This window comes from Lygodium microphyllum, chromosome 9 (assembly GCF_053477565.2).
Source record: "Lygodium microphyllum isolate KBCC chromosome 9, Lygodium_microphyllum_v1.1.10, whole genome shotgun sequence".
Taxonomy (NCBI): domain Eukaryota; kingdom Viridiplantae; phylum Streptophyta; class Polypodiopsida; order Schizaeales; family Lygodiaceae; genus Lygodium; species Lygodium microphyllum.
In genome coordinates, this window is record NC_141143.1 from 126,132,924 (window position 1) to 126,155,953 (window position 23,030).

General features: G+C 39.6%; 1 protein-coding gene across 1 annotated transcript in view; it reads left to right on the plus strand.

Annotated features, from left to right (window-relative positions):
• LOC148031558 (Transducin/WD40 repeat-like superfamily protein) overlaps positions 1-23,030 on the plus strand; it is a 93,777-nt gene that overhangs the window by 25,081 nt on the left and 45,666 nt on the right. Inside the window, exons 6-7 of the mRNA XM_087685098.1 lie at positions 6,473-6,649; positions 6,943-7,001. Of these exons, the coding sequence (XP_087541224.1) occupies positions 6,473-6,649; positions 6,943-7,001 (236 nt within the window). The remainder of the gene's footprint in view (positions 1-6,472; positions 6,650-6,942; positions 7,002-23,030) is intronic.

The following is a 23,030-nucleotide window of genomic DNA, read 5'->3' on the forward strand; positions in this document are numbered from 1 at the left end:
GAGAAGCTCCATCAAGAACTCGGAAGGATTCCTTATCTAACTCGATTGTAAGACCAAGAGCACAAATCTTGCTTATTGAAAGAAGATGATATCCCAAGCCTAGCACATAGATGACGTGGGATGTGTGGGTACCACCTTGCCCATTTGGAATAAGTTGCATATCACCTTTGTCTTTGAGAGGGATGGAAGAGCTGTCACCTTGAGAATTTTCCCATAGATTGAATGTATATGGATAATACTATTTGATGGTGGAGTCATATGACAGGAAGTGCCAGTATCCACAATCTACTCACAAGGCTTGGGAGGCCAAAATCTTTGGATTAGTGGCCATCGGAGGAGCATTCTCAATCACCTCCAAATGAGGGCTAATGAAGGAGCAATCATTGCTCTTGAGTCCTTTGTAGTTTTTGCTTCTTGGTGTCCTTCTTGTCCTTGTGGAAGCAATTTTTCTTTTTGCTTGGTTCTCACATTCTTCTTCTTTTTCTTCTTGTTCTTTCGCTTTTGTTAGGAAGATTGACCTGTCAACGCCTTGGACTTGTTTCTCTTGAACCAAGACCATTGGAACCAACTCCCCCCACTTAAGGGTATGTGTTCGCCTTGAAGTGATGTAGGTAGAATAGGATGCATTGAATCAAGGTGGTAACTGCAGAAGAAGAGTTATTGCCATGTCCTTCGAGGTAATCACCTATTATTGACATTCTCTCACATAGAAGAAGACTTGTTGGGACTCAAAGTCTGCATTTGAACCTCTAGAGACACTCTCTTCATAATGGCCATTGGATTGTATATTTGATCCAGCTCCAACTATATCTCTTGAGCGACGATCAAATGCTTGATGTGAGCTATCACTGTTGGAGTGCAAGAGAGAAATAGAAAGGAGGGATATGGGCATTCAATTGTCTCAATGTCCATGTACCTTTACCAACTCAGCTTTCTCATTAGTAGAAAGCTTGGAGACATCATGAGTTGTAAGATGTTCTATAGTCTCGGTGACGAGCTTTGCCAAATCATTGGACCTCAGGATGGCAAGCATCATTACCCACTAGATTCGGTAATTCTCCCCATTGAGCTTCTGATATGAAGGAAGAGCCAGTAAAACGGGGACCTTACAGTCTATATAATAGCTTGAAACTCCGTGTCAATCTCAAAAGACATTGTCAATTCAATAACTTGCACAAAAACAAGGCTAGTCCCCTCTTAACTCCACAAACGGTGCTTGCTAGGGCTTCCTTGGCTTGTCCCTAACATGTTTCAACTGTTGGAGGCAATGAAAACTTAAAATTTGCTCCAAAAGATTGAAAACATAGCCTTTTCTTCTTCATGAATAAAAAATCCTGCAAAAAAAACAACTTTTCTCCTTTTCTGCACTTCACCTATGTGCTTCAGTTCTGAATGCTCAAAACACTAAGTTTTGTTGCGCTGAAATTTCCCATTCAGGTTTGCTCAAGATCAATCAACCCTTCAATGTTACTCCGATACCATGTGAGAGTGGAGTGAATGCAGAAGTGTATGGACAAGATTGAAAGACAATGAACACGAGAGAAGAGGGAGAGAGCAAAGAGATAGTAGAACATAGAAATCTGTAGTAAGTGAACTTTGAAATGAAGAAGGTAGATCTACAAATAGGTTGTCAAATTATCTCTGTGAGCCGAACTCTTTCTCCACCTGAAATAGACAAGTGAAGTAGTCTAGCTGAAGGCTGCCAATAAATAGCAGAAAAAAAGGCCAATAAAATGATCTAATCGGCCAATAAAATTTGGTTGCCCAGGTGCTGAAGTAGCCAGCCACACAATAAAATAATTAGAGAATTTGCAATTTGCCACGTGGCACTGCCGCTTGTCACCGACCTTCTTGGAGTAAAGCTCATGCACTTGGGGACTGTTGGAAAATGCCCAAATTGATAGGAAATGCATTACTGTGCCTGAGAGAACTAACTATACAACAATAGCTTGACAATGCCAGTTCAGGGGATGAATAAATCTCTAACAAGGAGCTTCCCTTGATTGGGTAACAAAAGCTCCCTCTCTGATGCTCAACATCTGTTGAAGATAGATGAGGGGTAGGAATTGTAGAAGGAGCCAATAATGGTGGGGTAGGCAAGGAAAGGTGTTTCTGGGCGGTGGGGGTGGAGGAGGGAGGTAGCAAAGATGAAGGAAGGATGCCAAGAAGTATCTTGCAGGATACAGTTGGTGTAGTTAGTTGTCTCGGGGGGACTTATGCATTATGCGGGTATCTTTTTCAGCAGGTGCTATTGTTTGGGCAGCTTTGGCAGGCAGATCAGTGCCACGTGGGCAGGCTGGGCAGATCACATTTATTGCAGCATTGCCAGCGGCCAGTTTAGTTGCGTTTTGGGCAGATTTGGCAGGTTGGCCAGATCTGGCAGCAATGGGCCAGATTTGGCTGGCCGACCAGTGTATTTTTGATGCGTTCTTTTGTGCTATATATAGCACTAGTGCAGCCTGCCTTCCTCACTTCTGTTTTTGAGGTTGGTGATAGAGATCCGGCTTGAGGATATACACTGACAGCCCTCATTCATCTGCCCTCTTCATTTCAGCATTCATTGACTGCAGATTTTTGCGTTCTTCTGTCTCTTTTCTCTCTCCCTCATTCTCTCGAGTTTTCATTGACTGCAGATTTTTGCTGCACTCTAACAAGGATCTGTATTGGGTGCAAGCCATGAACGATGAGATGCACTCTATTGAGCTGAATCACACTTGGAGTCTTGTTGACTTGCAATTTGGTGAAAAGGCCTTTGGCACACATTGGGTTTATAAGCTTAAAATGAAATCTGATGGGTCAATTGACATATACAAGGCAAGGTTGGTTGCAAAGGGATATGCTCAAAGAAAGGGCATTGATTATGAGGAGACATTTGCTCCTTCATCCAGGATGACCACCATTAGATGTGTGATTGCTATGGTTATATGTTACGGAACCTCCAAGCTTTGTTGTGCAAGGCCAAGAGCACAAGGTTTGCAAGCTGAATAAAGCCTTGTATCGCTTAAAATAGATTCCACATGCTTGGTACTCCAAGATGGATGCATTTTTGATTGCATAGATAGATTTTAGGGCCGAATTGTAGACTACTTTCGATATGTCAAATGTGGGGCTGATTCACTATTTTGTGGGGAATCAATTCACCCAAAATCAGCATGGTATTGTTATGTCTCAAGCATAGTATGTTTAGAAGTTGATAGCAATGTTTAACATGCAAGATTATAAATCTATGATCACACTTATAGAAACAAGGGTGAAGCTTTCAATGCATGATGGCAGTGATCTATCGGATGTTGCTATTTATAGCCAGGTTGTTGGTTGGCTCATCTATTTGTGCAACATCCATCTCGACATACACTATGCAATATCACAGGTGAGCAGATGCATGCTAAGTCTAAGGACATTACAATGGCAAGTTGTTAAGCACATTTTTTGTTATTTGCAAGGAACATAATCATATGGTTTGCTATTTTTCAAGGGGGGACACTTGCAAATGCATACTTGCAGTGATTCAGATTGGGTTGGTGATCACGATACAAAGCAATCTACTAGTGGACATTGTTTCTTTGTAGGCCAATCATGCATTTCTTGGCTAAGCAAGAAGCAACCTACTATGGCTATCTCATCTTGTGAAGTCAAGTACAAGGTAGCTTGCACAACGACATTTGAATGTGCTAGGTTACGTTGTGTATTGGCTTATCTTCATGTTTATTTGGAGGGACCCACTTCTATTCTTCAAAGTGCTATTGTAGTAGCACGGAATCCAGCGTTTCATGCTCATATGAGACACATTGAGATACATTATTACTTTGCCAAAGAGAGATCATATGCATGATGTAGGGGAGATTAGTATGATCTACATCTCCACATAGGAGAATGTTGCAAATATTTTCACCAAGGTAGTGTCAAGAATTTTGAAAGTCCTTGAACTTACTACCTTTTGGTGATTGATTCATTCCTTGTACAATATCACATTGGCATTGTAGGGGGACGTTAGAATTGGTCAAGTATGGGTAGTACCCAATGTCTTAGTGTATGGTGTGGACACAACTGAATTTATAAGTTTTGTCACTACTTCTAGAGTTAGTTTAACTTGAGTTGAGTCAAGGATAGGTCTAACTTACTTAGGACCTATTGTACTTTCATTCTATCATTCTAGTACTTGCATCTTTCGTGTGTGGAATTGTTGCCCACACTCTAGCTCACTATCTTGTGTTCACTCCCTCTCCATCTCTCTCTCTCCATTTCCAACACTTTTCACATGACCTATTGATAGGAGAGGATATGAGAGATCTACAGTTGATGAAACATCAGATTGATGAAAGTACTATTTGAGAGGCACTAGCTTAAGGGGATTTTTTGAGGCTAAGACTCATATTCATCACAACTGGAAAGATCTTGAAGCTACGTCTTCTACTACCTTACATTGGGCCATGAGTATCATACTCGGGCCATACCCAACACTTGCAAGATGTGCCCCCTATGCACACTTCTTTCACTAATAGTGTCCCGTACTCCATACGAGATGAAAGTGTACATCTTAGACGTGGACCATCATGCTCCCATGAGTCAACAATGGTTCTATACATGTCATTGAATCTTGTGCTATATAGTAGATTGACACTTTGATACCAATGAAACTTTCACCTAGAATCTAGAATCCAACCTGCACACAAGACATGACACAAGCTGCATCCATGGCAAAGAACATAAGAGGAATGGGTGTCAAATTGACTTGAGCCAAACGGGCTTACCCTTGAGCCTAGGATCTAGTAGCAAACCAAGTTAGGACCACATCTCGAGAGTTGGCGTTCCATAGCACCAATGCACACCATGCTCCTATACGAATGCATCAGCCTATTGGCCAAGAGCCGAAGAGTGGTGGTCAGATGATGTTGTGAACAATAGAGCCATGAGTCCTATAAATACGTCTCGGTTGCCCTAACTTGAAAGTGCCCCTTGTGCATTTGCACTAAGTCACTTCATTACCATTGTGAACAATGCTAGTAATACCCTTCAAGATGTCAAGGATACATAGCAGCTGGAAATGTCAAAAATGTTTTGAAACGAAATGTTAGGAACGTGTTTCATTAGTTTCTTTCAAGAGTGGGTAAAATAAGAAACATAGCTTTTTTTGTAAAGGGTTTTTCCATAGTTTTAAAGTAAGGAAAGAGGTTTTAAATCTCTGTGGAACTTTCTCTTAAAGAGAAAAAGGCCAATAATCAATTAAGCATAAGTAATAAGACATGAGAGTCAATTAAGCATAAAACATTACAGATCCATCATTGACTTATGTTAGTTTAGTCTTAAGGCAAGCTACAATACTATGATTGAAACCTTAGATGTCATGATTCATGTATCACACAAAAAAATTGAAATAAACATATTACATGCCCCATGTGCAATGTGGAATGGTTCAAACTGCAACATTATGATTCTCATTCCCAAACATCTTGTAGAATGTGGAATGGGTCAAGTTGGAATGAGGGTTAGGGAGGAACTAAAGAAGAAAGAGAAGAAGAAGGAAGAAGATAAGGGAAGAAAATGGAGGAAAGAAGGGGGAAGAACATAGAGGAGAGGGAGGAAGAGAGAGAAGAAGAGAGGAGAAAGCAGAATGGAAGATGAAGGTTGCAGCTTAAAGGGAGAGGGGCTGAGAAGCAGGTTGCTGTCCATGCATGCACAGATTAACAGGAGGAGCACATAAGTGCAGAACTTAAAAAAAGAAAAGCCCAGATTGAGGTCCTGCAGCATCGCACAACATTTAAGTAAACTTGGGTTTCACTTTTAAAAAAACCTCACATTTTTTCTCTCAGAAATGTTTCTTATATCTAGAAACATTCGTGAATTTTCTAAATCAAAGAAACATGTTTCTGAGCTGCTATGCAAGAATGTAACAGTATCTATTTATAGATGAGGAGGCAACCAAAGTTTGCGGATTTTCTTATGAGACACACAAAATGCTGTAGCATTTTGAGTTTTGGGGCTGTTTAATTGAGCTAATGAAGGTTTAATGTGTAATGCACCCTTCTGGCTTGACAATTGTGTAGCATGTTTTTGTTCTTTTAAAATCCATATTAAATTGTACGTTTTTGCTCTTTAAAATCTACATATGAATGAGTCTTTTGTTGGGCCATTTCTTGCAATGTTTTGGTGCTTAACATTTCAGTTACATGATCTGTTGACATTTAAATGGATAAGCTTAAAATGTGGTTTCTCACATGGCAATGAGTGATAGAAATTCCTTATTGTACTGTAATATCATAGTGTGATTCAGCCTTGTAAGGTTAGTGTCAATTTCTTGCTTCTTCCTAGATCTTAAATGCATTACAATTTGGAGTTGGCCGAGGCAAAGAATTTCAGCATCTTGTATTCAGAATTTCATGCCTTCTTCTATTTTTTGGATATGATGCCAGATAATTTTTAAATTTTGAAACAGGTAAAGTCCACTCTGATTATGAGCTTTCTTCTGTGACAGAGGAGGAGTGTGCTTATGGACAGCGTCATATCCTGGAAACATAGCTCCTGTAAGGTCAGGCATTGTTTCATTCCTTGGATCTCCCAGTGGGAGCACTGGTGCACGCTGGGCATTGGTAGATGTGCTTCAGTGTCCTGATCAACAAGTGACTTCCTTGACATGGAACCCTTCTGGAAGATATCCTTACAAAAAGTCATGAAGGTTTCCTGAGCAAGGATAACGAGTTTGAAATGTATTTGCTTGGACATCAGTCTTATATTACTGGGTAAATATGGTTGGCCTTGATGGCAATGTAATGTGCTACAAGTGTCTTTTATGTTACTGAAGGTTGATTCCTGAAATCCCTATGAGAAGCAGTACACGTGCCTGGATATCAATAGCAGATGCTTCTGATTGATTGCAATCAAAGATGCATATAATGTCATTATAGTATTGAAAATCTAGGATCTTGGAATCCTTAAGAAAGTTACATTGTTAGCATCGGCATCATGGTTTGATTCAGCGTTTACAATCTGGGATGTGGCACAAGGTATTTTTTTCCTTTCAATTTCTAAGGTGGAAAATTTGTTTTTAGATCAATGTAGTGGTATTTTCCTGATGGATCTTGTCTAGGTTGAGAGTGAAAAGAGCAATTGTGCTTTGTATTTATGTATTCACATTCTGTAATAATCTTATCGAGGGTTTGAGCAGGAGCTCCTTTTATTGTCATGATGCATGTGGGAAGTTCATAGAGGGAGGTTTTCGGTAGTTATTCACATGGCAGATTGAGGACTATGCAAACCTTCTAGTCTTCAAGGTTTTACAGAGATTGAGGACTTCTTTGTTGGTCTTTTCATATGAAAAGATAAGGATTACGATCAAGCTAGCAAAACTTCAGTTTCCCTTATTGTACAATGGGGTGCTTAAAACAAGGATCCTTTGAAGGTCAGTTTCATACATTACTTTTGGGCAGTACCCATGTAATGTACCGGGATGGATCATACACAGACCACTTGACATGCTGCAAAAGCCTGCATTAAATCAGTGAGTGCATGCTCAGTACAAGGCAACACTGAGATCCCCAAATGTGTGGCACATGTAAACTCTAGTACAGGGACTTAAAACAGGGTTGGTGCAATTGCACTAGTTTGTATAAGAACGCATTCCCAGAAATGCTTGGGCTAGAATACTTCATAAATGCTGAAAGATGAGTTGTTGACTGCTTCAAGATTGTTCTTTGCAAGGATTGTTAGGGTCTGAGCTTTGGCATTGTAATTAGAACACTAGGGCTAACAAAGATGGCACAAATATGTACAAACAACATAAACAAGAAGTGTAAGCTCACAAAATGCAATGAAATGATCCATGAAATGAACAAGTGAGGGAATGAATGCTGGAATGCTGAAGGAGCGGAAGGGGCCAATTACAATGTAGCCAGATTGGAGGTGGAGGCTCATGGCAGAGGCTAAAGAAACTGCAGAAGCCTATGGGATGCCGCATCCAATGTAGCCAGATTGGAGGTGGAGGCTCGTGGCAGAGGCTGGAGAAACTGCAGAAGCCTTTGTGATGCCACATCCAATGTACGTGGTACTGGAGGAGTTGTCGATAATGCTAGGAGTCTGCTGTACTCAGCAGATCCCAAATGGAGAAACTAGCTAGCACTTGGGTATTGGAATGCCTTAGAAACCTGCATTTAGGGTTCCAACCAGCTGTGCAGTTGTAAACTGCAAAACACAGCAATCTGCAGCTGAATGATGATGACACAGAGCAGATTTTGCAAACACAGCGTCACCAGCTGCATGGCAGAGAGAGGCAGAAAAAGGCAGTTTGGGGCTGTCATGGGGCAGCAAAACCATGTGTTTGGTGGTTGGGAAGGTCTGGACAGCGGCATCAATGTCATGGCAAAACACAGCTGTTTGGGGCTGCTGTGGGGCAGGAAAAGGCTGCATTTGTGGTTGAGCAGGTCTCCATGGCAGGCTAATGTCGTAGCAGCAACATGGTAGTATTTGGAGCAGTCTCAACCAGCAAACTCCCATGTTTTGGTGCGCAGGACAACCTGGGTAGGTTGTAGTCATCTACCAAGGCACAAATAATTGCTTGGGCTGTAAACAGCAGCACCTATCTCCTCTCACAGCAGCAAGCACTGTGTGAGGGTTGTAAGGTTGGTAATGGGCAGCTAAGAGAAAGTTGGTGGTGAAGTGATGCAATTGTGATGAAAGTGGCCATGTCTCTTTGTTGGGGATAAAGGTGCCTGTGCTTACGCCACCCTGTATTTACCTCACACATTGTAACCACACACCTATATATTGTAGGTGGCGGGCGCTCATCACTATCATTTTATTTTTTAATATTTTTGTGACTATTGAATAAGAGAAGACCGTTCACATATTGTGATTATTGGAGTTTTCACATACCACTGTCTCTCTCTCTCTTGCTCTCTTATTGCATCTGCCATAGCTCTTACTTTTACTTGTGTGCTTTCGCTCGGGCTCTACCTTTCAATTGGTATCAAAGCAAATATTCCAGGAGCTTCTTCATCCTTTGCTTTTGCTTGGATTCAAAGCTTCAGCTCAAGGTTTCGTGGCAACCATTGTTTCTTCCTCTTGAGGTATGCATTGAGTCTTCCCTTTCTCCAACTTGTTTCAGCTTGCTCTCGACTTGTCAAGGAGCTTCCCGGGGTTTAGTTGAGCTTTGTTAAGTGCTTATTGAGTTGAGTGGCAGCTATTCTATCCATTTTTGGGTGGATACAGAGCATGCTACAGAAGTTGTGGATAGCTATGACAACTTGACAATACTTTTATATTTTGGTCATAACTTTTGCATATGATATCGAATTCAATTGTTCTATAGCTAGAAATAAAGAGCATGACGAGAGCTATAGATGCACTTATAGAGTTGATTCGGTGTAGTTTTTAGTTCTTTGTTTTACATAGAATAGAATACCTCTAATTTGAATAGCAAGCATTTTATTGGTTTATGCTCTATTGATGATTACGGAAAATGTTTGCAATATCCTGGTGATGCATTGATGCTTTGGAAAGGATTTTGCGTTGATTAGAGCTTGATTAGCTCAGTCATTGAAATATTTATTGCTGTAATAACAGTTTGGATAGCAAACATACAGCAACGAGCTTCATGCTTTGAATGCCTATTGTGGCTACATGGTATTTTGGGTATGCTATATGTCTACAGTGATGTCTAGTATTAATGTATGAGTCTAGATATGATTATGACATGCTTTGGTACTTGGATTTGAGCTACATTTGATGTATGTGTGCTTTGGTCAATTGCTTTGAGTTTCTATGCTTACTCACTTATGGGTATTGAAGCTTCATTGGATACTTATACTCTTAGACGTATTTGGGATGCGCTTGGGCTTTTCGAATTCTTTGATGTTTATGTCTTGAGCTTTGCTTGCTCACTTTGCATTCTGGATTTGCTTCTAGTGGGAGATACTTGTACTTGGTAGAGCTTAGTTCTTTGAGATAGTGGGACTCTTGGTTCATATATAGGTTCTCTGGTATGCATACTCACTTAGTGAACATGGCATGAAGGTGCACACCCGACTCACAAAACAAAACAAAAATTGGACGGAGTCACCTCCGTATGTGGGTTGATTTGATTCTGTATGCTTTGGATACTGGCACTTATCTTTGTTAGTAATTTGTCAATGATGTATATGTTTGTGGGACGTATAGTTTAGTGACGCTTTGAGTTCATGACAATCTTGAAGAGTGGTGGTCTATGCTCAGTTTAGTGGCTGTAAGTTATATTCTTTGTATCCCAGTTGTTACTTGGATATCCTTGGAAGTGGGAGCTTTCTTTCTTGGCTATTGTGTACAATTGGATTGACATATACTAGTGTATTTATTTGAGCATTGCTATGATTACAATTTTCAGCATTGTCTTGGAGAGTAGACATTGTACTTTGATAGTCTATTGCTTGGAGTTGGTGGACAACTCTACACTTTGGTATTTTCTCTTATTTTGTCCTTGTTTTGGTTGAGTTTTCGGGGTTACTTTGTAGTAATTTACACAGATTTGACAGTACTGGTTCAAAAGTAGCATGTTAGACTGTTGAAAACTAAAGAGTGTAAAGCTCAAGGCATGGATCAAGATGATTGAAATAAGTTGGATGAGCTGTGTAAATCCACTCTTATATTGTTATTGTCCAAACATGTTTACTTCAATGTTGTTGCACCTAAGGATAATGGTTGGCAGTTGTGGAAAAATATATGCAATCTTTATAACAAGCAAAGTCTTATCTCATAGATGTATTGGTTGAAACAGTTTGTGGACATTTAGATAAAGGAAGGGACTAGTGTGTCCTCGCATTTGAATGAATTTCATTCAATTTTCAGCCAGTTGACTTTGCAGGGCATTGAGTTGAAGAATAACCTACCTCTCATGTTTTTGCTTGTGACACTTTATGAGTTATGGAATACTTTTCGTACAGTCATGTGTGCTAATATGCCTAAGGATGTTAGCAGCTTTCTCTCTTAATGCTTCTCAGTCAATCGATACTTCATCTACATATTCTCAGTGTGGGCTGTTTGATTTCAGAGCTTCTTTTCATGTTACTTTGCATAGGGATTGATTTCAATCATATTGTAGCATGACAGGTTTTGTGAGATTTGAAAATGAATTGGCATTGGATATTATTGGCGTTGGGGATGTATGGCTATAGTTTCCTTCAGACAACTCTTTTACTTTGCATAAGGGACGTCTTGTATCGACTTTGATCAATAGCCTTTTATATGCTCAACAGTTGGATGATATATGCTATTATGTATCTTTTGGTGATTTTGTATGGAAGATTATCTGTGTAAATCTCATCTTTGCTCGAGGTGCCAAGGCTGACAATCTCTATCCTTTATTTGTATTTGGGTTCTTTGATCATGTTTTGGTTGTGGTTGACGTACTATATATATCTTTATGATATCGTTGCCTTAGGCATGTCTTTAAAGAGAATGTGCTTACTCATTTGCAATATCTTCTATCTCTTGATTACATATGTTTTGATTATTGTAACCATTGTCTTTATGGTAGGTTGATCTGTAATTCTCATAAGAAGTCTTATCATTATATGCATGGGTGAGCTTGTGGTTCTTGTGCATTTTGATGTATGTGGTCCTATGCCTTGTTAATCATGGGATTGTATAAACTACATTGTTACATTTATTGATACTTATTCGTATAAGGTTTGGACATATCCTATTAAGTAAAAATTAGATGTGTTATCTAGCTTTTAGCGTTGGCTTGCTCTTGTGTAGAACCAGTCTAGGTATAGGTTGAAATGCCTAAGGTTTGACAATGGGGGTGAGTATGTGTCTAAAGTATTTGAGCAGTTTTGTGATGGGAGGGGTATTAAGCGTTAGTTGATCTCCTCGTATTTTCCACCCTAGAATAATGTTGCAAAGTACATAAATAGGACCATTCAAGAGAGTTTGTAATATGCTTAGTTGAACAAACTTATTGCAATACTTTTGGGATGAGGTAGTTACTACTACCATTTGATAGATAGATCCCTATGCATTGCTATTGGTTGTCAGGTTATAGAGGAGGTATGATCTAGAAAACCTCCCTTATATGCGTATCTTAGAATTTTTGGATGTGATACTTTTTGCTAAGTATCCAAGGAGAAATGTAATAAGTTGGATCATAAGTCAATGAAATGTATCTTTCCTAGTCATAGAGATGCAAATGAGATGGGCTATTGCTTATGGGATCCATAGACTTGGAAGGTTATTCGTAGCCATGATGTTTTCCATAAGGAGAAAATGTATAAGCAGCCTGAGTAGATAGTTGAGGTACGTATGGTGATCTTTTAAGAGGAGCCTCCGACTACCATACAATCAGTTAGAGAGTCTGCAGCAGCTGATGCTTTAATCACCCATGATTATGATATTGGATAAGATGTATAAGCCTCACAACTTGTTTTGAGACTATCTACTAGAGATAGATGTGAACTTGATCGGTTTGCGTCCTCTATGGACTATGTTATGGTGACAGATTTTGATGAGCCCTTTACTATGAGGAGACTATGCGCAGAGGTGATAGTCACTCTTAGGAGAGGACCATGCATTCTGCATTTGATTCATTGTAAAAATGCTATCCATGGGATTTGATTCCTTTGTCTAGTGAAAAACATGTGATACTATGCAAGTGATTGTACAAGTTGAAGAGTACCCTTGGATGCTCCGAGCCATTATATAAGGCTAGATTAGTTGCTAAGGATTTTAAGTAGGAGCATGTTATTGACTTTGATAAAGTCTTTTCTCATGTAGTCAAGATGACTACTCCACGATTGGTTTTGGCTTTGGTTGCGTAGTTCGATTTGGGCTTTTATGAGATGAATGTGAAAACAACTTTTCTGTATGGAGACTCGTATGAGGATATCTACATGCAGTAGTCTAAGGGCTTTATGGAAAAGATAGGGAACATCTAGTGTGCAAGTTGAGAAAGAGCTTGCAAGGAAATACTCTTACTGATATGGATTCGTATTTTTATACTAAGAAGGCTCGTGATGGTAGCGTTATTGTCTTGGTATTTTATAGCAATGATATATTGATTGCTAGGAGAGCTCATGATGAGCTAGATGCTTTGAAGACTCAACTCAAGAAGAGCTTTGAGATGAAGGACATGGGATAGACCTCACATATTCTTGGTATGTGTATTAGGCGCGATCGCTCTAAGGGGCTTCTTTACTTGTCATGGCTGGTGTATGTATAGAAGGTGCTTGAGTGATTCTATATGCAAGATGTTAAGTCTATTGGCTATTCTTTACCTTTTTACGTGAAGGTTAGTCAAGCCGATTGTTCCTAGTCGAATGAGCAAAAGGTCGAGATGACCAAGATCCCTTATACATCCGTAGTGGGTAGTTTGATGTATGCAATGATAGCGACTTGCCATGACATAGCATTTGTAATGAGAGATGTGGCACGCTATATGGCTACACGTGGGTGGCGACATTAGGATACTGTGAAGAGTATCATGTAGTAAATGAAAGGTGTTGTAGATATATGCATTTGCTATGGTGGCTATTATACTATAGTCGTGGGTTACTCTGACTTTGACTATGCAAGAGATGCAAATAGTAGGAAATCCACCTCGGGGTATATCTGCACCTTTGTTGGAGGTGTCATTTCTTGGATGTCTAGGGTGTAGAAATGCACAGCCTTGTCTACTACTAAGGCAAAGTATATTGTAACTGAGGCTTGCAAGGAGGCTCTATGGTTAGGTTGTCTAGTGTGTAGACTTTGGTATTATTGTTACTTCTACACTGCATCTAGATTCTATGAGTGCTATTTAGTCGGCCAAGAATCTAGTGTTCCATGCGAAGATAAAGCACATTGAGATGTACAGACACTTTTTCAAGGAGATGGGCATAGGATGAGATGGCATCTATTCCTTGTTCTCTCCTTACTAGAGGCACATTCGTTCTTAAGTGGGAGATTGTTGGGAGTAAATGCACTTGTATTTTTGCCGCCTTGTATTTACTACACACACCACGATTGCATACTTGTATACTGCAGGTGGTAAGCGTGCATCACTGTCACTTTATTCTTTATTCTTTATGCCGCCTTGTATTTACTACACACACCACGATTGCATACTTGTATACTGCAGGTGGCAAGCGTGCATCACTGTCACTTTATTCTTTATTCTTTGACTATTAAATAAGAGGTCCGGTCACACATTGTGACTGTTGGAGTTTCCACATATGTTACTTCTCTCTTTCTTGTGCTCCATTCGCTATGGCTCTTGCGTTACTTTTGCTTCTGCTTGTGTGCTTCCACTCAGGTGCTAGCTTTCACTTTTGATCCCCTTTTATAGAAAATTTTAGGACTTTTGTTGTATTGAGACTAGTTGGTTAAATATTCAACGGCCAAATTTGACATAGTTTTTTGTAGCCTCACATCCCTCTTGAAGTCCAAAAGGGATTAACAAGCAACATTGAATAGGAGAGCTAGAATGCTCTTGTAGAGTAGATGCCATATGATAGGTTCCAAAGGTTGGTTTCCCTTATGGTAGTTTTTAATTATTATTCAAAGCTTGCACAAATCATAAGTGAACTCTTGTCTCAAATTGACACTCTCTTAATGCTAGTGGTTTCCATGTGCTTTGCTCTTGAATTAGCGCACTCTTGTCTCTAGTACAGTGTCCTCAATTGCTCTAATCAATCTTGACCAAATGCATGTCAAATCTATCCATTTAGACTCTAACGAGTGTAATGCATATGAATACATGCTATTCTCATTTCAATTGACTTGTGAAAGCGACATAGATGGTGTAAACTTGGTCCCACATCACTGCATACTATAAACAATGTGTAATACATGTAAATCTCAATTCAAAATTGATGTGATTTGCTATACAAAGACTTAGCCTTGCTTATGTATCTATCTTAGGGCCATGTTTTTACCTTTGCACACTTGATTCATTGTAAAATTAAGTAAATTCAATTTAAGTCCGAGACTAAAGGGCAATCGCTCAGATCCTTGGTATGTACTTTGCACTAGGTTTTGCCTTGCATTTTCTTAAATTTTCCATACATTTACTATAATAGAAGAGTTGCAATTTTTCTTTTTTATGCTCTAACTTAGTTATAAATGGCCGTATATTTAGCGATTTAACATGATATAAGTAATCCACAAGTGGCTTTGTTGTTGGTCTCTAAGCAACTTGTAAGTGTTTAAAAATGGATGAGAACACTTTAGCCTAAAATCCTATAAATGATAGCTAATATTTTAGCAAGATATCAAGAAGGATTTGCTTTGATAACTATCTTGGATAATCCCCACTCAATCCCACATTGTTCCCAGAGGGATTGGGGCTTGATATTTAGGTTTTGGTTGGGTGTCTCCTACCTTTGATGGATAGTCGCCGTCAAAATGGGTAGCCTTTTCACAACGTTGGTAGACTTATTTTTCTTTGGTACTTTTTGCCACATGGGTCTGAGAGCAAACCGGGTGTTTCCTTGTGATTGATTTTGATTTTGATTTTGTGGCTTTTTGCCTTGCCCTTGCTGCTCCCTCTGAGAGATGGTGACAAGAGTCTTCTCTAAGGAGGATGTACTATGGAATTAATTCAATAGTTGAGCGTAATGGAGTAGCTAGCTCTCGGACTCATAGAATGTGGGCATAATTAGTTGTGAAATCACTTGTATGAAATTGAGATATTTCTTAGGAAACTTGTTACAGAACAATATGACCTGGTAATTAGGAGATTTAAGAGTCCATGTGATAGAGAACTCAGCGAGGAATTATCAATATTCAAGCCAACTTGACCTTAAGGTCATCTTGGTTTGTGATCTTAAATTCTTAGATCTCATGGTTGAGATTTATATGACGGGTTCTATCTAGAGGTGGATAGTGGTCAATCAAGTATTTCCACCACTTCGATGCAAGCTCAAAATATTATAGCTATAAATGAAACTCTGGTAGTAATCCTTGCATCAACTCAACGATGGTGGCAGAGGCATGTCTAGTCTTACAAGAAGAGACAATCTCGTATGGGACAAGGCAAAGATTTGGTTGGGGTTCTATCTCTTAAACGATGTTCTACAAGTTCTTTGAGTCTAGGACACGCCTTATCAAGTTTGACCAAGTAGTGTAGTTAGACATGTTAAAATGAATCTTACAAGAGAATGCATTCTTGGTTGATGAGGAGAAATAACTATGAGGTGTTTGATAAGAGGGGTAACGAGGGTAATAAGGGGAAGGAGATGGGTAGATATGAACAGGTTGGGATGCTTCAAAAGATGTTATCGTAGGAGGCATTGGGACTTGATAGCCTTGCTTGATTGTAGGTTGAGACTCTGGAACATAACGGGTTAGTCCAATAGGTAAAGTCATTCGGGAGAACTGTGGTACCAACCAATCCACATTGGGAAAAGCTTAGTTAGGTATAAAGTGCATAAAGCTTGAAGTGTGTAAGACGGAGGTTGATCTAGCCTCCTACATAGATGCATTTTCATCACCTAGAAACCAAAAGGTCCTATAAGATGTGTCTATGTTTAATGAATTGCCTGGTGTGATATGAGATGTCACTGGTGGTGTATGCATAGGTAAATTGAATGGTTGTGAATGGTAATGCAATGGAAGAAGTGGATGGGATGTTGAGCTAAAAATACATTACAAATTGATTAGCCTTAAAATATATAAATTACCAAAAGTTTCATTAAGCGGTGCATGGTTCTAGAGAGTTCATGTGTCTCATTAGGAAACCTTGATTTGGGAGGATTCTTTCACATCTATAAATAGACAGACTATTTACCATTCAGCCTATCCTTGTGTGTAGGTTTTTCACTCTACCATGCAGATGTCGGCCATCAACCACCTACCATTTGCTTTGCTTTCTAGCTATCATCGATTGCAGTCCTTCACCATCTAGCTCGAGACAAGTTGTTTCTAGCCATCACCCTATTGTTTGGAGGTCTCATGTGTTGTATCATCATAGCACCTAATCAATTTACGGTTTTAGCCTTTGATGCTAGATGATAGGTTGTTGCTATCTCTTTCACCTGGCAATTGTTGTAGTACTTGCATTTTTGCTGTCCAACAAGCCACCGACATTAGCAGACATCTCTCTTGCTATCGGTTGATAGTATTTTTCCTCGAATGATCAGCTCTCAGCCTATTTGGATGGTACATTGCCGCGTTTACTAGATTTGAGACTCCAAAATGTTGCATTTTGGTAACTAGTTGGCTGCCCTTCGAAATTTAACGCTCTCTCAGCTCTAACTAGTGGTTATAACACTCCGGATCCGTCTTTGGTGAATGTCGCCCTCTGACATCATTCATTGCTTTGCCCTTGTGCATTCTATATACTCTCCCATTCATCTACAACATTGATTCATTCACTTCAAAGTTCTCTTCTCTCTTTTTTGTACTTGAGTTTGAGTTTGGAGTTTTGTGCTTACGTTTTTGCGTTTATTATGTTAGTGTCTGAGTCATTGTATCTTAGTTGCGGTTGTACATTTTGTGTTTTCTCTACGCAAACCCTAGCATTTCTTCATATGGTATCAGATCCAATGCTATTTTAAAGAGTATCTTGTTCTATTGTGGAGGCTTGGTTTTGTGTGAGATACACGGACGACACGTAACCGATTCACAATGTCTGAGACTCTTTCTTCTTGGGATTCCATGGTGTCTTTTCAGGCTTCTCCATCATTGGAGGCCTTGAGGAGACATTATGGACTTCACAAGGAAAGATGATACTTCACCTTCGTATTCACTTTTATATTTTTCACTAAGCTTTATGATAGATGAGAAGTTTGAAGAATTCATGCATATGAAGTATGGTCTCGTCTTAACCGTATCCCTTCTACTAGCTTTTCTACTACATCCAAGCCGATTGGTGAGTTTGGCTACTTGTACGATTGAGGAGGATATACGGCATTTGGGACAATTGGTAAGTAAGCTTTTTCATCTCAGTCAGGCCCAATGTCAAGTTCGTATAACCCCTTTGAGTCGCATGAATCAAAACCTTGCCTTGTTTCTTCTATTGGTTCATGGAATCTAGATAATTTTCAATATGTTAGTTTTAGTCAAGGAGACTCTAGCTGCAGATATACTTAGAATTGTATCTTCTATTTCTTTTGAGCATGGAGTTGATAGTTCTCTATCACACTGCATTGCCATGTCGCCCTTCTCTTTGGAATCTCTTTATTTTACATTCGGTAATTTAGGATTTCACTTTACTTTTGTGTCTAGCATAGTGGAAGTTTGATCTTTCATTTTTGCTCCTAGTTCTCTACACTCATGTTACCTATCCTCAAGTGAATGCCACTTTGCACCGTGGTACATTGCTAGGGGGAATGCCACCCTTTTAACACTGTGTCTTACACATACACGTAAGTAAGCATATGCTTTTATCGTGGAAGGGTTGCAATGAGTATTTCCCTCACTACCTTGGGACTTTCATCCTCTGCTTATGTTGCGTTGTTGTATACTCCATGGATCACTCCTACGCAAAGATTTTCATCCTCTGTTCCACACGTCCATATCACTTCTCCATGGGCTACTCATGCGGTTAGCATACTCAATGCCTAGTTAGTCCATTTCTACTTTTGGATTCACAGTGCATATTTCATGCATACATGGTGGGTACTCTAGAAATAATTCTCAAAGTATATCTACTCCCCCGTCCTATCCACCCTGTCCATCTCACCATCTTGCAACACTGCTACTTCTATTGCTACGGCCAAGATGGCCTTTACAGACAAGACTTGTTTTAATGGATCGAATTTCGCCACTTGGTCGAACTTTATGCAACAGGTGATTGAATCTCAAGGTCTTTGGAATCTAGTTATTGGTTAGAGTCTATATTGGCTTGGCTCATCTTCATTACATCCATCAATGGAGAGTCAACAATGCCACAACTAATGTTGAGCTAATGTAGGGTTTACTTCTTGAGTTTCACTCTCATTTGTCACATTTTTCACTCATATATGAACATTGGAGTCATCTTATTGATTGCTATGCGGCGTGAGATTGCACTTGATGCATCAATCTTGATTTTGAGCTTTAGGACTTTTTTGTTAAGTAAGGGAATGATTTGAAAGTCAAGTTGGCCAAATATAGGTGGTTACTTGTTGAATTGGCTACTACTAGCTTCTCGAAGTCAGATGATGATCAGGTTACATTCATTTTGAACAAGCTTCTTGAAAATTATTTCCACTTTATCCAACATATCATCTCGTTGTTCCACTTGCCAACCTTCTATGAGTTTAAATGCCAATTCTTGTGTTATGAGGTTGCATGATCAAGCTCATAAAAAGTCCTCTCTCCTCATTCTTATTTCAAGAGGAGTCTAGTTGCCTCTTCTTCGCAAGGGAAAACTGGTAGTTGCAAGAGCTCACAAGATGCAAAGGCAACTCAAAAAAAGATCGACACTCCTTCTGCGAATTGAACTAAAGGAACTGAATCCATTTGGCACGTAGCAAGTCTCCTAAAAAGAATAGATTTTGCACATATTGCTAGAGATTGGGCCATGTGGACGAGGAGTGTTGTACTAAGGCTTAGGATCTCCCACCTAAGAAAGCATAGTAGGCCACTACGACTACCTCGCCTTCCATTGGGCAGTCCAGTGGGGCTATGTCTCTCGCTATTGCCTCATGTTCTCTTTTAGGACGGTTGTTGTTGGATATGTTTCTTAGGATTGTATATCAAGCCCACAGGTTTCTTTGTCCTTAGGTTTTTCTTCTTTTGTCTTCCGTTGCATTCTCACACACACACACACACACACACACACACACACACACACACACATCATTTTCACACCTCTTTTCATTTCGCTTTACTTTTTGTTTTGTTTTGATTTGTTTTTTTTTGGAGCACCTTGTTGTTAATCTCTTTTTATGCGGATTTGGATCTCTTTTGTAGAGTTTAATGTTTTAGTGTAGGACTAACATGTAAATTTGAATCGGTCCCTCTTAGGCTAGAGATACGCGATACACTGTTCCTTTGTGGTTCCATCTTCCTTAGGGATTTGCTCTTATACTAGTATGGAGACTCTTCCTTGTTCTAAGAAATATACTTAGTTACTTAAACAGCTCCAAAACATGGTTATTTTAGGCTTATTTTAGCCAAAACCCTAAAATGGGGAGCGGATCAAGAGAGTTAAGTGGGAGAGGATCTAGAACCCTAATTTTCTATAAATTGACAGCCAACCCTCCACTCTTTCCTCAATCTCGTTTTTGCAAAATTCAGGTGTTTTAGTTTGTTGTCCACATCTCGTTCGCGGAGGACATCTCAGTCGAAGCTGTCCATTGCTGTCTCCATCAGTTGGCGCTTGACTTCCAATCCTCTTCACGCAGTTTGAAGCTGATTTCAATCAGGCGATTGCTGTTCCTATGCAGACTTGCTGCCGTACTGCTTGCCACGTCATCACAGTCTTGTTGTCTACGTTTTCAGTATTTCTCTCTCCTGCAGGTTGTCCTGCTTGCGTTTTTAGTTTTTCTCTCTCCTAGAAGTTGTCTTGCTTGCGTTTTTAGTCTTTCTCACCTGTTGCTTGCGTTTTTAGTTTTTCTCTCCTCACTATTGTCTGTATTAGATTCAGCTTTTCACTATTGCGTTTGTTGTTGTTCGACATCCGGAGGCTGCCTTGCTGCGATTTGGGATCCGTTCGGAGTACAACATACTCTCCAGCTCATTACCCCTACCCTGATCCTTGAGATACAGGAATTCGAGGTTCAGCATTTATTAACTACATAGTGTATTTGCTGCATGAGCATCGTATTATTCAATAGTTATATCACTTCATTTATTCACTGTGTTCATTGTCTCTGAGTTACCCTAACCCAAACTATGTTCTTTTATCAGTCTGTGCTTTGTCGTACGGTTTTTGTTTATGTTTCTGTGTTTTGGTATTTCTTAACATGGTATCAAAGCCTGATATCACTGAGAAACCTAGGCCTTTGATTTGAAAGCTCTACACAAGAAGCAAAAACAATAGTAGGTTCAAATGACTTCGAACGCAACAATATTGATTCAGTCTCCAAGACCAACTATGCCGAGAACCAAGCAAGAGTAGGTTGATCAGCTTGCTTCACAAAGTTTCGACATGGTGGATGATACTTCTGATTACGTGGAATAACAACTAGGCAAGCTGACCGTTGAAGAATATAAATTGATCATAGCTTATAGATGAAAGAAGTTTGAGGAGCTCGATCGAAGGATTGTCCTTCAAGAAAATGTCTTAAATGAAGGTATGCATGAATTTCTCTCTTTAGATTTTGTGCATAAGTCTGATGATGTTGCAAGGCTGTCGAGACCTCCATGAGGGATGAGCTTTCTATTGGAAAACAAGACTCGGAGTATGTTCATTTATTTCATCCACTTCCATACACTTCTATGCAAGGTACGTTAGATTCATGTTTTGTGGCTTCTTCTTTTACTTCTTCTGCTTTGCAATATTCTGGTAGAGATCATGTGGAAGAAAGTGTACAGTTTGCTGACTACGGAAAAGGTTCTCTTGAGGACCAATTCTTGTATGTTAACTCACGTCGTGGGGATTATAAGAAAAAGCACAGTGGAGAAAAAGGAAACCATCATGAGCCTAGAAAGTGATGTACCTTCTTATCATTCTATGATGGAATATAGCTGTACTTTGTCCTTTCAGTTATAGTCAATGTCCTACTCAAGATTGTGTTTATGAGTCCAAGCTTTCATCTTGAAACCTAATTCACTTGAGTAACAGTTGGTCTCTTTAGTCTATGTCATCATGAACATTCTCTTTGTGTCCCATTCACCATAGCCATGCTCTAGATCTGCGTCTTTTAACATCGTGGAGAAGGAAAGGTTACGTTTTCAGCCTTTTGTCACAAATTTTGAGTTTCCATCATCTCCAGCAAATGAAACTCTTTGAGGATGAGCCGAGGAAGCCCCAACAGGCATTGCCATTGTTTTTGTGTAGGCCATTCTATGCCAACCAAAATTGATATAGGGTTTATGCTATTATGGATTGTAAGGTTCCCGTGTTACTCGCTTTTCCTTTAGATCAAAACTTAATGGGGAGAATTACTGCATATAGTGTGTAATGATGCTGGCCATCTTGGAGTCTTACGATTTGACAAAGCTCGTTACCGAAGCTATAGACCATTCCACAGGTGGTGATTTCTCCAAGCTTTCTTCAAATGAGAAATCCGAGTTGATAAAGGTACACGTGCATTGGGATAACGTGAATGCCCGCATGCGTTCTTTTCTCTTTCTTTCCTGTACTCCAATAGTCATTACTCACATCGAGCACTTGGATGTGGCTCCAGACATATGGTTGGAGCTTGATCATATGTACAATCGAAGAATCGTGATAAAGTGGGTGGCTTTGGAGATTTAGATGAGGACTTTAAGTCCTAACAAGTCTTCTTCTATGCGGGAGTATGCCAATAAGCTTTGACAATTGCAGATGTAGGTCGAGAACGTAGGAAAGATGATTAACTTGGAGGATATGGTAATAACACTTTCTTCTTAGTTATGCCTTGATTTAGTATAATTTACTCTGCCTTGATTGCTTCAAGGCAGTTAGAGACTCTTCGTTGGGAAGAGTTGGTTGCTATGGTTTGGACTAGGAGGAGCAATTGAAAGGGCGGAATGCTTTCAAATCGGAGGCATTGATAGGTCAGTCCTTTGAGAAGAAGGAGAATGACCAAAAGAAAAAGGATGACAAATTGAAGAAGAACATAGAGATGGATTCTACTTGTCACATCTGTGGCAAGATAAGTCATTAGAAGAAGGATTACCCCGACAAGTAGAAAAAAAACAAGGAGATGAAGGAGAAGTCTTCAAAGGGTTCAGGAGCGGTGGTTGCTTCCTCATTAGCTACCTTTCTTCACCTGGAGGCGATTTGAGGCATTGATCCTTAATACATACAGAAAGTGTATGTATTAAAGATCAATACAAGCATCAAACACTATCAAACCGGTTTTGTTCTTTAATACATACACCCATGACTTTCTGCTGAAATTATCAAATAAAGTGACATAGTACCATGCATTTCCATGTGAATTAAGAGGCATAGTGCACACATTTGAATATACTAAGTCAAGAGCATTGGACTTCTTAACAACACCAGAGTA